Source organism: Populus trichocarpa, chromosome 2 (assembly GCF_000002775.5).
Source record: "Populus trichocarpa isolate Nisqually-1 chromosome 2, P.trichocarpa_v4.1, whole genome shotgun sequence".
NCBI classification, from domain to species: Eukaryota; Viridiplantae; Streptophyta; class Magnoliopsida; order Malpighiales; family Salicaceae; genus Populus; species Populus trichocarpa.
This window is the reverse complement of record NC_037286.2, coordinates 6,998,922-7,016,538: the sequence shown is the minus strand read 5'-3', so window position 1 is coordinate 7,016,538 and position 17,617 is coordinate 6,998,922. Positions and strand designations below refer to the sequence as shown.

General features: G+C 34.1%; 2 protein-coding genes across 2 annotated transcripts; both read right to left on the bottom strand.

Moving 5' to 3' along the window:
* Nucleotides 1-4,864: 4,864 nt before the first annotated feature.
* On the bottom strand, nt 4,865-8,369 carry LOC7495151 (sugar transport protein 5). The gene is made up of 4 exons (XM_002301013.3): nt 7,686-8,369; nt 6,724-7,046; nt 5,723-6,349; nt 4,865-5,604 (listed from the first exon to the last, which is right to left on the bottom strand). The coding sequence occupies exons 1-4, from the start codon at nt 7,825-7,827 to the stop codon at nt 5,182-5,184; spliced, it is 1,515 nt and encodes a 504-aa protein (XP_002301049.1). The 5' UTR covers nt 7,828-8,369; the 3' UTR covers nt 4,865-5,181.
* Nucleotides 8,370-8,860: 491 nt separating this feature from the next.
* LOC7463217 (sugar transport protein 5) lies at nt 8,861-13,506 on the bottom strand. The gene is made up of 5 exons (XM_024594574.2): nt 13,220-13,506; nt 10,530-10,849; nt 9,701-10,330; nt 9,195-9,616; nt 8,861-9,078 (listed from the first exon to the last, which is right to left on the bottom strand). Exons 1-5 carry the CDS (start codon nt 13,350-13,352, stop codon nt 9,057-9,059), a joined length of 1,527 nt encoding a protein of 508 aa, XP_024450342.1. The 5' UTR covers nt 13,353-13,506; the 3' UTR covers nt 8,861-9,056.
* Nucleotides 13,507-17,617: the final 4,111 nt, after the last annotated feature.

The window sequence follows — 17,617 nt, the reverse complement described above, 5'->3', positions numbered from 1 at the left end:
AGTAATTAGTAAGCCAAAGCCGAAAGCAAAAGCCAAAATTAAGACGAGCCAATGGGTAATTTCTAGGTACTAATCCTTAATTAGATGCGGTGAGTACGTACTGAAGGAGGGGGGGAGGTGTGGAAGGATGTATTAAATGCGGGGAGTCTGTGTACAGTTGAAGAAGGTCTTTAATGCTTATGGATCTTTAATAGATCATAACTCCAACTTCCGCTATAGGGTCGCTCAAAACAGCTAAAACTTTTAAAGCCCTCAACACCCTCCTCAGCTATATATTTAAACTTCCCATGAACAAACGCTTTTAAAGCTCTTAACAGTCTCAACCATAGAAAAACCCGTGTCTGTTTTTCATTGCGTTTTGAAATTGCTTTTAAAAAAAATTAAAATTCTTCTTGAACTCACCCTTGGTGTAGGGGTTTTCATTTTCATTCCTGTCACAAAATCAAGGAGAGAAAAGGAATAGAAAAGAAATATTTTTCGGGTAATAGAGAAAACATCTAGAATGTGTGCGTGCATGGTTAACCTTAAGTCATGTCCCTGGCCAAATTTCGCCAGCCTAATATAAATTGGATAGGGACTGATCTCTCAAATAGACAACGATATGCAAGATCACATAAATGCATGCCTGCTCTATTTGATTTTTTTTTTATAAGCCTGAAATAAAAAAAATCAAACCGAATCCAAACAAAAAAAAACCGAACCGAATCCAAACAAAAAAAACGGAAAAAAAACCCCAGTCAAACCGGGAAAAACCGAGCCAAACCGAAAAATCGAGCCAAACTGGTTTGAACTTTTTTTTTTCAAAATAACCGAACCGAACTGAAACCGGTCGGTTTGAACCGGTTTCAATTTTTTTTATATAAAAAAAGCGGTTTGGTTACTTTTTTCGATAAAAACCGAACTGAACCGAAAATGATCACTCTTGTAAATAAGCATTAAAATCTAAAAATAAAAATATTTATTCTTAATTCATACATGATAACTACTGAAAATATATTATAAGAAGGTAAAGATTGTAAATCTACCTAAGTTGTTCAGAGAGTCCACCTGCCTTCATTAACTAATTGAATTCACTTTAAATGCAGAATTCAAGGATGACCATTGAATCGAAACACCAACACCTCGCTTTCTTCATCACGTTCTATCTGTTAAATGTTCTCAATCCACCTCTTCTTCCCTTCATTTATGTTTTTGTTTATGTCTATATATCTCTCGATCTCCCTACTCCCCCCCTCTAAGTTCTTCAAAGATCTATTTTACTTCATCAGGATAATGAGAACTGTCAGAATCTATTCTTATAATTAACCATTAAATTATCCGTGTAAAATACTCCCAGAAAAAAGACAAAATCGAGTTACGATGTCACTTACACTTGGTTAATGTACGTATCAAATTTATTAACAGCAAAATTAAATCCAAAGTGCAAATGGGCTGGTTTTTCTAAATATTTACACAGAGAGAGAGAGAGCTCTTTATGATACTTAAATATTTACACACAGAGGTCTATTCAAATACTCGTGTCTCTAACTCTTTGATCATTGATTACAGTTTCGTCGATTATATTAATTTGTACGACTACGACACCTTCCGCTAAACCTACATTCCATGTAGCTAGCGACTGTGGAAATTCATTTAGCGACATGGATCATTAACTAAAAGACTGCAATCATGCATTTATTTTTTGTAGCCTGTTTATATAGTTGAGGTAATGACTATATTTTAAAATATATATTTTTTTAGAAATATATTAAAATATTTTTTTTTATTTTTAACCTATTAAAACAATGAAAAAATAAAAAAAAATAAAAAAAATAAAAATATTTAAGTTTTTTAAAATATTTTTGAAATACAAAAAAAAGTTAGGGTTACTAATTTTTTTCTTTTTTATGATCAAGATATATCAGGTGGGCCCGCTTGTTTTAGTACAAACTACAGCGCCTGAGCAAGTTATGCAGACGGTTGGTGGTGCATTTTTATTTAGTTTTGCCATAAAGAGGGTAATAGATATTTTAAATTCAGGAATAAAAAGAATCGAGAGGCGTGTCAATATGTTCATATCCTTGCCATAACTTCCCTATCCCTTCCAAAACTTCAAGATAAGAAAGGGTTTTTTTAAAAAAATAAAATTGAACAACATCAATTACAGGGAGGTTAGATTTTAAACTTAATTGACATCAACTACCCTTATCAAAATTGTCTTTGATTTATACTTGTTCTTTTGCTATCATCCAAAATATAATTATGCATTTGAATGCACGAGCATTGTTTTTTTTTTTTTTTTATAAAAAAAAAACCAAGTTGCTGCCTGCATGCATAATTTATATATGTTGTTTTGGACATAAGTACAGTCGTTGAAGATTTAACTACATACTTAGGTTATCATTTTAGCTCATAAAAAGGTTACCAACTAAAATACGAGGTCAAAGTGAACTATATGTGTGTTTGTGTTGGTTATCATTGAATATATATTTTAGCCACCATTATATATATCCACAACTACGACCACACAAATTTAGTCGAACTTCTAAACCAAAGTACTAACCTTAAATCACTTCTTAATCCAATTTTGAAACTAGACAAAATTCTCTCGAATTGTTGTTATGTTTAGTAGAATTATTCTCGCCTTTGAAAGTCTAAAATAGCATCGAGGAGAGGGGATTAGATTTTTATTAAAAATTCGATACTAAAAAATTTAATCCTTTAATACCTTAAATTTTCAAAACAAATATTAAATATAAAAGGAACAAATAAATTAAGTTATAAAATTACACTCAGTTTCATCAAGTGACAAATTAAGTTTATTTTCCCCAAATCTCAAACAAACTCTAAAATACAAATCATACATTAATATAATAAAATTATCATTATAAAATAAGTAAAAAAATCAATACAAATGCAAACTACAAATTCTACAAATAAATTTCAATAAATTAACTTTAAACATAAATGGGTGTTACAATAAAAACAGCTAATTTTTCTTACTTGATGGAGTGAAACTTGACAATAAATAAAACAAAGGAAGGGAGGTTGCATTAGCGCCAGTGGATTGGGGTGGCTGGATTTTAGAGGGAGACTATAAAAAATTAGAAGAAATTGAATTAGGGGTTTGAATTGAAATCAAAGAATTGAAGAAGAAAAAAGGGGGAGAGGATTGTCGGGTTTTAATTCCTTTTAAAATCATTAACAAAAAATTATATCGGTAATTTGACATGTTATAAATGTTTGACACGTTACAAATGTTGATGGATTTTTTTTATTTCATTGTTGTTTCCATGGAAAATTATATATAAAAATTTTCCATTGTAATTTTCCATTGGTAAACAACGACGGAATATTTTTCATTAACGTGTCCATTCTTTTAAAAATTTTCTGATAGTGTTTCAAATGGCATATGTTAAATAAGCATGTGTTTGTCGTTTTAATTTTTTTTTAAAAAAAAATTGCGCAAATGTTTATTTTTAATTCTTCCATTTGTCTATGTGCTTGATTATAATACGTATGTGTTGCTGAACTTTCCAGTAAAGAGGCAGGCTGAAGTTGCAATTGTTATTTTTGTGGTGGAAAACAAACCAGCATGGATAATGAAAGGTGCAGGTTGCTAGATGACTTGGCCTTTACGCCCAGATTTAATGTTTTTAGGCGCTGGTTTACATCTGAGGTATTTGATGCGTGGGTGTTGATTTGAGCTTGGCATTGGCTTTTTTTTAATTACGCCTCCATCCTTATTGTTTTAAGCTGTTTTTGCACTTTTCGCTGCTGTTTTCCCTGCCTAGGTTCCCTATTTTTCTGGGGATTCCCACCTGAACTTAATGTTGTCAAGTGCTGGTTGCGACGATGTTATGTTGTGGATTGTTAGTGACCTGTTTTCAATGTGATTTATGCTTTGCCTTTATGAAATTGTTTTGCTGCCTTCCTCTCATTTGTTTCTGCATATGTCAACTAAACCAGAGGGGAGCTAATTAAATTTATATGTTTGCTGTGTTGTTTTTGAAAAAGGAGAACAATTCATGCTCTTGCGCACATCGCACATTGTGCTGGTTTAGTTGAGCTGATTTCACGTTGAAACAGGCATTGTTTGCTCAGCAACTTATGCTAACCTTTCCTGTTTGTCTGTTCATTCCTTTCTCTCCCCAATTTTTCTTACACTTGCTGTTATTTTGCTTCAGTCTTTTTACGTTGATATACATGCTATGTCCTGCCATGTGCACCTCTTGCAGCTCAATTTTTTGCTTTTCATTTTTACTTTGATCAGCAATACTCATAATATCACTGCAGGACCAGTAGCTGTCCAGCTATGCCTTGGTGCTTTTGAAAAGCCTGCAGCGACTATCTGTTCGTTTGCCCTTCTGCCATTTCTTCAGCAGCTTCTCTTCTCCCCCCTCCTAATTACTCGTTATTTTTGCATAACTTTGAATTATCTATTTTGATAAAGCGTAGGTTATGTTTGTTATCTGCCACTATTGTTGTTGATCTTCACGTTTTCTTGACAATTTGTCTTTCAATTAGCATTGCATTTTTTATATTATCACTTACCAAATTTTTCCTCCCCTCAAAATCTTATGGTGCTCAGGAGTAATCTCTCCTCCCGACAACCTTGTTACATCATAGTTACTACATGAAAGCATGCGAGTCTTTGTTTTGCTCTCACGCGTCTCTTCTCAGAGAAAAAAAAAAGTTGCGCACAAAGGAATTAACAATTTCTTGTCTCTCAGCTGTGATCAAGAGTGTTACTCGGTTTTTTGCATTTTTTTTTCCTACACCATCGTTTGAAACTGATTCAGTGCACGATTCGGATCGTAGCCCTGATCAGCTTTTTGGGCAACGTATGTAGTAAGTACCACACTAATTCTTTTTTATGACAAAATTACAAACAAAGGTGCCTTTCCTTTTTTCTGAAATTTCTACAATAGTTTGCGAAGTACATTACCAACTAGGAAACAAGTGCCAAGCCAAGTCCAAATCTTATTCTACCCAATCTCTTGACACTAGACATTGACTGGTTTGAATTCAAAGAATTTGAATACGACACAACCTCCGCTATCTTCGAAGGCCAGACCTTTAGGTCTCTAATGTGATCATTATCAATCAAATTCAAATTCTCATTCATCTTCTTGACAATAGAACTCCCATGGAGAAGTACCACCGCATTATCCAATTTAAGCCATATATTTCAACACCTAGCTACAACTGCCCTCCAACAAATCGACGCCAGTACCAGTGCTTCATCCACACCTCATCCATTTTTTCCAAAGGAATTCCTCTTGTCTCCGGCAAAAAAACCACAACAAAGACCGTCATCACGGCAATCCAACAGCCATAGAACAGAAATAGGCTGTGTTTGAGGTGACATAGCATGGTTAAGAAGAACTGTGATAGTACAAACGTAGCAGAGAAAGCAACGGCAATATTTATGCTTACTCCCGTGGCTCGAATTCTCATAGGAAAGATTTCACTAGGAATGAGCACGGTAAGAGGATTCCAAGACCAGCCGAAACCAGCAGCATAGATGCACATGAAAACGAGTAACAATAGGTCATAGCCCTTGGGGATCTTCTCAGTGCCTGCAGCACCTGTTGCCATATAAAGCAGAATAGACAACGCAACCTTAAAAAAAAAGCCACAACATACATCAATAAAAATGTTAGAATTTGCCTTAAATTAGACCAATGTTGTGCGTATGATATTTATATGGCTACATTTTTTTTGTTAATTAGATTCATACCTGACATATGAACATTTGAATTCCACCAATTATGAATAATAATCTTCGACCATAACGATCCACCACAACCGTCGACACAAGGATTGAACCAAGGTTAACTGCACCTAGAACAATTGCTGCAGTTAAAGCGGAATCTTGTCCAGAGCCAACTGATGAAAAGACAACTGGCGTATAGAATGCCACTACACCAATCCCAGTGAATTGTTGAAAAAAGGGAATGGCGATTGCCATCACTAGGTGTGGTCTATTACGCCTCTCAAATATAGTCTTAAGAGGTTCGTGGGCAGCTTTAGCGAGTTCACTAGAGTTAACGAGATCAGCTAGTTCATCGTCCACGTTACTTTTATTTCCTCGGATTTTAATCAGAGACTGCCGAGCTTCTACGAGTTTGCCACGCTCCACTAGGCTGCTAGGCGTGTCTAGGATGCAGAGTGCACCTATTGTCATTATAGCAGCGGGCACAGAAGCAAGGCCGAGGGATAAACGCCATCCCCAGCTGTGCTTGGCCACGAAAAAATTTATGCAATTGGCTGATAACACCCCAATTCCATTAAAGAATTGAAAGCCCGTGCTGAACGCACCACGCCATTTTGGTGGCGCCACCTCTGATAGGTAAACCGGAGTTGCCTTCATTTCAACACTTGTAATATGTTAGAATTAAATTTTGACAATATTTTATAAACTAATTTCTGATGTGCATATAATAGGTTTTATAAACTAATTTCATTTAATAAAGATTCTCATGTTAAATGTGATAAGATCCGCACCACCTTGATTAAAGAAAAATTTAATACATGATGAGTGCCCTTTCAGTCAGTCAGCAAAATTTTGTAAGATTGATGGTATACCTAAATTATTATACAGAAAAATGTCTTAACGATTTCGTTTTTAGGTTTCTGATATCAGTTATCATGCGTTAGAGTGGGTTCGATTATATCAGAGGGCTTTTTTAACATGATTTTCAATTCGATATGAGAAAGTATTGGAAAGAGGTAGCCAACCTGGTTATTGAAACCAACCCCAAAGCCAAGCATGAGTCTACCCAGAATGAGCATGAGAACATTTGCAGCCAAGCCGTTCAAGGCAGCACCAGCAAAGAAGATGCAACCACCTAGCATCATGACGTTTTTCCGACCCGTTGTAGCTATGAGGCGGCTAGCTACAGGTGATGCAACTAACCCTGCAATGTAGAGAGATGATGTGAATAATGTCAAGGCATGGCTGTCATACATACAGTACATGTTTGTGTTTTTGGCCTCTGCAGCCTGCTTCGCCACTGAAGGAAAGAATGTCTCAAGAAAAGATGGCATTGTTGTAACACCTCCTGTGAATTGACGGCATCATATTAATTAACAAATTTTGATTATACGGAATATATAACTCTATAGCTCTTTCCAATATCCTTAATTTTCATGCATCATTTCAATTTAATTTTTCATAGCCTACAGTACATGAGAACGATAATGCAAGCTGTGCAAGATCAAGATCAAATTAGGAGATTGAAAAGGTAGTAGAGAAATATAAATTATATTTTAAACTCTTATTTAAAAATTTAATTTTTTTTATTAAAACGGTTCTTTAATATATTACGTTTAAGAAGTAAGAAGGATGTATTACGTTTTGTCAAGAAACCATGCATGTCTATCGTGATTCCATGAATTAGTAGCTACCTTTTGTCAGATTGTGATTAATCAGAACATTCTGGATATCCCAGGTGCAAGAGGAACAGAATTGAGGAGGGAATCAACACCCTATGATTATAGTAACTTGAAGCCTTCACTTTTTAGGTTTCAAAGCTCTGGCCACATTCAGGTTATTCATTCCATTTTAACAGCTACGTGCAATCTTCAATTGGTGGCATTTATTTAACCAACTCATAAGCCCTCATTTATTTGATCAATTAATATATATGAAGAACTCTTGCCATACAATTACACAGGTATGTATAGCAAGAATTGAGTACCTGAGATTCCAATGTCGTAGCCAAAAATGAGGCCGCCTGATGCAGCAACGATGCATGTTATCAACACTGACAATGTTATCTTCCCAGAATTATTATTCCCGTCTAAGTTATTGGCATCTCCAATCTCAAGGGCAACTGCCATTTCCTACGTACAGTTTAATCCTTAATTTCTTGGATTCCTAATTAACAGGAAAAGATATCAGAAATTTAATTGGAAAAACAAAAGGGAGAGGTTAGGCAAGAGCTTTAGCAACCAGATAGATCAGACATGCCATTGATTTAAAGAGACAGTCTGTTGCTCTCCTACAAGGGCGCCAGAACGAGCCTAACAGAATGACAGTTCTTTACGGCTGTACTTAACAGCAAGGACGGACGTTGGAGATACCAAAAAAACAAAAAAGGCCTGTAGTTTGTTGGCAAGAGTAGACTTGTGTTATTTTCTTCGGCCTGACGAGAAACAGACAGGTTATGTAACTGCTTGCGAACAAATCAGTCATGATTTCCTTGTCTGATATCGATGACATTATTTAATTTTCCTTGTGCCCCAACAGATTACATGGTTGACAAACCAATAATACCAGAGTCATCTGATGAATCGACAGCCTATTGGCAGTAGACCTAAACGACGTCGTTGCACCTCTTGTATCACGATAGTTTTTCTTTTGATTCTCATCCAATATTTGACCTTTTGGAAACACTGTTTTTGGGCATCACCATCCACCCCGTACTTTCTGATGTAAAAGAAGGTTTCATTCTTTTCATAGCAAAGGGTATTCGTCGGAGAAATTATATATATATATATATAAATTCGATCACCGGGAATCACAACAATCATGAAAGAAACTCTCAAACCTTTTTTTTCGTTTCCTAATCTATATATTGTGCTTATATTTGTTAGATAATTATGAATTAGCCCTTGTGTTTTTTTTAAAAAAAATTAATTAGTCAACATGATTTTAGAAACCAAATATTTAATCTATGTGTTTTTAAGTTTATTTATAACTAGATCCTTTCTCATGTTTTTTTTTAATCTATGTGTTTTTTTTTCTCTGATTGATAATTTTAATTTTTTATTTTAAAAATAAAGAGATGAAAGAAAAAGAAATACATGTTATGGAAATATCGATAAGAAAATAAAGCAATTTTTAAAACAGAGAGTACTGTAAAACTAAACATGATCAACAATAATCAAAGAGCTATTTAATTAATTTTGATAAATTACAAGACTAATTTATAATTGTTTACCCGCACTCTTGGCAATTGAACAGGAAACTCTTGATCACCTCCTCCTCCCCTGTCTTGCTCAAGGTCCGGAGCAACGAATTACTACGTACTAGATGCAAAACATATAATCTTACATGATACAAACTCTTACAATGCATCAGAGATCCGTCTGGTAAGAGAACAGTGTGTAGGAGAAAAGAGAACAGGATTTTACTTTTGTTAATATTTCTTCCAGCATTCAATTGAGCAAATCTCAAAACCAAATTTTGTTAGGCCAGGATTTACCTCCCACTGCCTCGAACAAACCGACCCCAATACCAGTGACGTTGCCACACTTCATGCATCGAGTCCAAGGGAATTCCTTTTGTCTCCGGCAAGAAAAGTACTATAAAAACTGTCATCAAGGCAATCCAACCAGCATAGAACAGGAATGTGCCAAATTTGAAGTGACATAGCATGGTCAAAAAGGTTTGTGATAGCACAAATGTAGTAGCAAAATTCACACCAACAGTTATGCTTTGGCCTGTGGATCGAATTTTCATAGGAAATATTTCACTTGGCACGAGCCAGCTTAGGGGACCCCAAGACCAACCAAAACCAGCAGCATAGATGCACATTAAAACAAGTAATAATACGCCGTGGCCCTTGGAGATCTGCTTCGTGCCTGAAATGCCCGTAGTGACAGCCAGCACTATGGTCACCGCAACCTTCAAAAAATGCATCTTAAAATGTTAAAATCTTCCTTAAGCCAATGTGCATGTGCTTAAAAAACCACATTGGATGGTTCATACCTGACAGATGAACATTTGAATCCCTCCAATTATGAACAAAAATCTTCGACCATGCCGATCAACCATCCCCGTGGACACAAGGATTGAACCAAGATTAACTAATCCTAGCACAATAGCTGCAATTAATGCCGAATCGCTTCCAAAGCCAACTGATTGAAAAATAACTGGCGCGTAGAATGCAATGATGTTAATCCCAGTTAGCTGTTGGAAAAAAGGTATAGCAATTGACATCACCAGGTGAGGCCTATACTGCCTCTCCAATATGGTCAAAAAAGGTTCCTTTTTGGCATCTTTTGCCATTTCATTGAACTTAAGAAGATCAGCTAGTTCAGCATCCACGTTACTGTTGATTCCTCGAACTTTGGTCAGAGATTGTCGAGCTTGTTCAACCTTGCCACGCTCCACTAGGCTACTTGGCGTGTCTGAGATGAAGAGCGCACCAATTGTCATTATAGCAGCGGGTACAACGGCGAGGCCGAGGGAGAAACGCCACCCCCAGCTATGCTTCGCCATTCCAAAATTTATGCAATTGGCTGCTACTACCCCAACGCCAATAAAAAACTGGAAGCCAGTGCTGAACGCACCACGCCATTTTGGAGGTGCTACCTCTGATAGGTAAACAGGAGTTGCCTTCATTCAAACACACGGGTAGTAACTTTAGTGAAGAACAACTAAATTGTAAAACTCCAGGTTCATATAGCCCTCTAGGCGAGGAGACTTTTCTCTCGTGTAAAGTTGAATTATATTTTTGGAGTTAAATTACATTTTAAAGGGCTTTTCAACATGAGTTTCAACTGCCTAATCCAAGTCCAAGAAAGGATCCACTAACCTGGTTAGTGAAACCAACCCCAAATCCAAGCAAAATACGACCAAGTAGGAGCATGGCAATATTGGCAGCGCCACCATTGATGGCGGCACCGGCAAGGAAAGTGCAGCCACCAATCACCATGATGTTCTTGCGGCCCACTGCTGCAGTGAGGCGGCTAGCTACAAGGGAAGAAGCTAGCCCTGCTATGTAGAGTGATGATGTGAATGCTGTTAAAAGTTGGCTATCAAATTGACAATACATGTTTGTTTTGACCTTTGTTGCCTTTCTGAATACCTCAGGGAAAAATTTAATTAGAAATGGTGCCATTGTTGTTACACCTCCTGCATAATGACGGAATAATCATATTCAGAGCAGTTGATTTGAGTGAGAAAAAATGGATTCAAGGGTGTGCTCCACCCAGATTTTTATGCCCCCATTGTAAATAATAATAATAATGGGTATTTTTGCTTATTAACACGAAATAACATAGGTGAACATAATTTGTGAAATAACTATACATATCCAATTGAAAAACAAGACATTTAAAGTTATCACAATTGAAATAACTATATATATATATATATATATATTAAATGAGCTATCATAAATTACAATTAAAGAAAATAAGAAAGAAAAAAGAACAGATCATGTAGATACATTAAAGTTTCAATTACTATATCATATGTATAATAAAAAAAAATCTTGATGAGACGAATTCATTAATATCAAAGAATGTACCGGAGTAGGTCATGCTCTCCGTTCAAAGACAAGTGAATCACCCGCTGCGTGTGACCCACTTAAATAAATTTGTCACTGAAACATTTTTTGTGTAAATTTTTATACTTACAAAACAAGATATACACAAAGGACAGGTATCCAAAAATATTATTTTTTTATTTTTTATCCTTAAAATAACCTTATAAAAAACTTTTAATTTCAAACTTGTCCAACTAATGCATGTAAGGATATAAAATTTTTTATCATAATTTTAAAACTTGATTCGAAAATCAATCTCTGGCAAGATTCGGGTCATGAGTCGAAAGGGTCAATCCAAGTTAACCTCATTTTTTAAAAAAATAAAGTCAAAACAGCATTGTTTTGACAAAAAAAAATCAGCAAATTTTTTTTTAAAATCAAGTTAGGTCAATCCTTTCTATATTTTTTTTTAAACGCAAATCGTTCCTGACTCCAAGTCAGTTGATCCTGGGTTATCCACACTATCTTCATCTTTTTTCTAACGCTGCCTGGTAAATTATCATTTTAGTATTTGTTACTTTGTTTTGTTTTGTGCGGTTGAATCTTACAATGCACCACGAGTTTTAGAATCCAAATCAAACTTCAGCTACCTCAAATATGAACCACCGTATACCACCTAACTATGCAGCTCCCTTTCGCAGCCTCTCAAAATTCACCGAACCATGTTCATAAATTTCTACTTTCTTGATATTTTACAAAGGTTATATGAATCCAGGTAATTCAAATTACCGACAATCTGCTTTCATATGTATTATTAAATTAAATAACAGTAGGATGGAAAATTTTAGCAAAAAGCATTCCGGATGCTTATAGCCTTGGACTTTCCCTAAATCTGGGCAGGATAGCGATATTAAATTTTCGCTATGGAGGTATCCCGCAAAACTTGTAGTTTAAATGATGGGATTGAGATAGATAAATAGAAAAAATCACAAAGTTTAATATTAAAATATTTTAATATTAAATGATGAAAAAATAATAATTAATTCACAATTGATAAATATTGAAAGATAAAATTAAAAAAAATTAATTTAAAAAACTTGAGAAGATAAATCCAACTAAAAACTAAAAACAGCAAATAAAAATACCCAAAACAATCCTGATCATTTTAAAAATTCACAAAAAATCACATCGAAGGTAAATAAAGAAAAAATAGAGCATAATCGCTAATAATATAAATATTTAATGATAAAATTAATAAAATATTTATTAAAATATAAAAATGCTCCTAGGTTAACTTGATATTAATAAAAAAAACTACGAAACCCCTTAAACATAGTTATGATAATTTTGAACCCAAGAGTAATTAATAAAGTAATTAAACTTTAATAAAAAGTAATATTTTAATACTAAACATTTATTAAAATATAAGAATGCCCATGAGTTAACTTAGACATTAATAAAAAAAACTATAATAAAAATACCTAAACATCCTTAAAAGATAGTGTAATTAAACAATTTAACTTTAATTGTGACTTGACTGACCCGACAAGACTCGGTCAAAAACTCAGTTGCAACTCGTTGATTTTTGTTTTTTTACTAAAACGGCATCGTTTTGATTTTAAAAAAAATTTGACTCGGTGACCCCGTCAAAACCCAGAACTCGGGCCTTGTATTGGGTCGGCCACCGGACCGGGTCTGAAAACTATGGCTACAATGACTTCCCTTTCCCCTGAAATTTTTTGTTAATACTTTTTTTTTATTCTATTTAGAATAACATGAAAAGCAATATCATTGATCAGAAAATATGAATTAGCTCCACTATCAATTTAACTTCTGGCCTCTAAACATGCGCGGATTTGATTTGATTTCGAAACGGCCAACAAAGTTTATGCATAACATCAAAACAGGCTATGAAATCTGACAAAAGAAAAAACTGCATATATAGCTTGTTACGTGATATATAGATTATTGACCCCATAACAAACGTTAATCTTAAAAACATGAATTCAAAGTACCTGAAATCCCAATGTCATAGCCGAAAATGAGACCACTTGATGCAGCAACGATGCAAGTGATCACCACCGGCACAGTTATCTTACCGTTAAAGCCACTGGCAGGTCCATTGGCAACAAAACCTCCTCCGGTCATTTCCTCCTTTGATTAACTGCTCCTCGGAGTCCAAATTAACAAGGGAGGAGCACCTGTTTAAGTCGAGAGAAAGTGCTTAAATAGTAGGAGCACCTACTGAGGTCAAGGGAGAGAGAGCTTAATTAGTCCGAAGGCAACTCAGCATCCAGCTACGAGAATACTTTTATAATCAAATATTGAAATGGTTGGAGCACCACTTGTCCTTTTGTGCCTACAGGAATGACAAGGACATGTAAAGGATAATTTTAAGTTTGAAAAACTAGCCCTGAGCTAAATGTATATTACATTTACGCCTATCACAGTTCATTTACGTGTTCAAACGTCCACGTCATGTAGCAACTGGTCATTAGTATTATTGTGTTATTATTTTGGTTGGAAATGCTGGTAGGTTTATCATCTAATTTCTCTCTTTCCTTCCTAGCTGCGCCATGTTCCTATGGAACTACGCTTTTTTAAAAAAGAAAAGAGAGGCAGAAGAATTCCTTATTTCGATCTTTTTATGTAAACGTTCCTCTATATTTAGTGACAGAAGATTCTACCAGATCTAAGTTTACTTTGTGGTAATAAATAATAAACACCAATTTAAGTAATCATCGTATTTTATTGACACACAAACGCTCTAGACAAAAATTTTAAGCAAAGAAACTCGCAATCTCTTGTAACCATGTATATGACTTTTAGATGATCTGATGACCAATCGCCTGAAGGACTGGAAGATGGTAGGTGGTCCCGACTCACGAGGAAAGCATGCACCTTCCATTCTTCTTCCATGGTTTGTTCTGGATCATGAAACCAGCTTTTCCAGAAGGCAGTTTGGTTGCACCGTTTTCTTTTAAATTTTAATTTTTTTATTTAAAATGAAAAAAAATTAGAGTTTCAGATGATTTTAATGTGGTGATATCAAAAATAATTTTTAAAAATTAAAAAATTTATTTTAATGTAATTTTAAGTGAAAATCACTTTAAACTGTCACCACTACTATAACCCAAAATAATTACATGTGTGATGGGATAATTGTGTCCCATGCATTTCCGGCATTTCCGTATATTATTATTATTATTATTAATTAATTAACATCAACTAATTGAGGAGGGAAATTAACTATTCCTCTACCTCTGTTTATTTAAATAGTTTTTTTATAAAAATATTTTTTTTAATATTGAGTTTGTCTATCTTGATCTCATGATTCAAGTTGTAGTTTTGGTTAGATATCTCGAGTTTTTTTAGTTGATTGTTTTTCTAATTTTATTCTTTGACGGGTTAACTCATGATTTTTTTTTTTTCTTGTATTATTAGAGGAGGTGAACTCAATATTCCCTCCTCCTATAGCATTGTTCATTTAAATAGTGTTTTGAAGTTTTTTAAAATTTTATTATTTAATATTGAAAGTGTTTGTTCTGGTCTTTTTACTCGGGTTGAAGTTTTGGGGGATAACTCGAGCTTTCTTAGTCCTTTTTTTAGCTGGTTTTTTTTTCAATTTTATCATTTGGCGAGTTAACTCGGTTTTTTTTGTTTTTTTTCTTCCAATCTCATCATTCATTATTTTATTTATTTGGAATTAGACTTTATAAATTTTTTCGATTTGTTTTCTATAAGGTTATCTCCAACTCATTACCTGAGTGACGAGTTCGACGGGTTAACTTGTGTTGAATCAAGTTGTTTTTCTATATATTTTTTTCAATTTGATCCTCCAACATTGTATTGGTTGAGAATTGGACTTCATAATTTATTTTGATTTACTTTCTATCAAGTTATCCAATCACACGACTCGGGTTGTAGGCTTGACACGTGAACTCGGGTTGACTCGAGTTGTTTATTTTTTGGGTTTTTTTTTAAAAAAAATTTCTTTAATTTCATCTTTCAATACTGAGTTGATTAAGAATTGAGTTTCATAATTTGTTTTGATTTGCTTTCTATAGGGTTATCATATTATTTGGATTTCGGATTTGGCAGGTTAATATAGATTGATGTAGGTTGATACAGTATTTTTTGTTTGATATTTTAAAAAAAGTGTCATCTTGAAATTTTTTTAGTCAAATTATGTTTTTAACGGTCATCCGATTTATCTTTAAACCCACCTAATTAATCGGGTTATATTAAATCAAACTCTACACAATTTAATATTTTTTCTACGATAAAACATATTAGAAACATGAGTATTTTTTACATTAAAAAAATAATCTCACTCACAACATACAACAAACTAATGATATAGTTTTATGCATATGCTCTTGATTTTCCATAAACTCTGACCCTTTGTTTATTGATTTTATCTTTTTTACTTTGGCTTTTATTAAAGTTTCTGTCTACTTGTATGCTACATGTCAAAGATCTTTATATCGAGATATAATAAAAATACATGTGGGGTTTGAAGAAATTATCGGAAATTAAAAGTAAGAAAAAAAAGTAAGAAAAAAAATACACGGGAGTAAACAAATTGGCCAGATTTACACATACATGTCCCTTTTTTCATAGCATAAGTATACAATGGATTCAGTGGCATGGTGAGAAGGAAAACTAAGTCAAAGCATCCAAACCAAAAACTAAGTCAGCATTGAATTAAGGATTGAACTCAAAGAAAATCAATCATATACTGAACTCGTAGACATTATAAATACACTTTGGTTATTTATAACATGGCTAGAAAATTAGTTTAGAAATTACATAAAAAAATTAGAGACTCTCAAATTCTACTTGCTATGTTTGTGAAAAATAAAAAGGTTTATCCATTTTTCAATAATTCTCAAAATTCTTTGCTAGACTTGATTCAAATCATTAATATTTTGTTCAAAGAAAATCCATAAAAACATCTTATTGATCTTTTGTATATGGATTTCTTTCTTTATTAATAGACTTTTTATATTATCTTCAGTCCATTTTCTCTGTTAAAACACTTGATGATGTTTCAAAATTTAAAATACTTAGGAATATGTTTTTTTAACGGTTAGATTATGAGTTAAGTAAGATAGTTTATTTTTCATAGTTTATGAAACTTGTAACTTTTTGTAGAAAGTCTATAATATGCAAAATAATCATTTTTTATGGGATTTGGGGATCCTCGAATGATAAAGTTAATAACTTTTTATCTAACGGTCACAATAAATGAGAGAATGAACATTTGTTCTCAAGAACAAGAGTGTTTGTTCCTAGTTTTAATGTGAAAAATGATATGAAATTAAGAACATATTTTTGCAGAGAATAAAGGTTGTGAACCTTTTATCTAGGTGATTCATGAAGTATTTATAGCTATTGAATCTTGTCACTTTGTTGGAGTGGAGGTGTTAGAGAGTCATTTCCTCTTGATAACATTAATGAAAGATAAATATCCCCTACACAATATTAAATAATAGACGAATATCTCTTACACAATATTAATGTTGATGAAATTATGGTAGGTCCTTAGAAGACTTTTATATATATAGGGATGTAAGAAGATAAGTATCATTAACATTAACATTTTATATTAAAAGGCATAAAAATAAACAAACGAAGCCTTGAAGTCCAACATGGAGGCCTATAATAATCGTCAGACGCATACCCACTTAGGCTTGGCACGATGCCAAACCCACAGATGATGGGTCTGGTAGCTTGACAGACCCATGTTCTCCTGAGCTTAGCGTGTAGCTAAACCTAATGATATTGAATTTGACAACTCACTAGACCAATGACTGCTTGAGCTCAACGAGAAGTTGAACAAAGTGATACGAGATCCATGTCCGTTTGAGCTTAACGCGTAACTGAACCCAAGAATATCGGGGTTGACAACTCACTCAACCTATGTCTACTTGGACTCAGTGTTTAGCTAAACCTAAGGAAGTGAGATCCATGTCTGTTTGGGCTTAGCGCGTAGCGGAACCTAATGACGTTGGGTCTGACCACTTTCTAGACCCATACTTGCGTGGGCTTAGCACGTAACTGAACTCAATGATGTTGAATCCGACAGCTTTTCAAACCTCTCTTTGCCTAGGCTCAGCGTGTAGCTGAACTTAATGATGTTGAGTCTGGCAACTTTTTAGACCCTTGTTTGCATGGGTTCATCGCGTTGCTGAACTCAATGACGTTCAGTTTGAAAGCTTTTCAAACACATACTTGCTTGGGTTCGGTGTATAACTGAATCTAATGATATCGAGTCTGACAACCCGCCAAACCTACACCCACCTAGGTTTTGCTCTTAATCATGCTCAAAAGTGTTGTGTCTAAATGTGAGCTAGATCCATGATACTGACCATGGTATTATATCAAACTTAAATATGTTGGGTATGAAC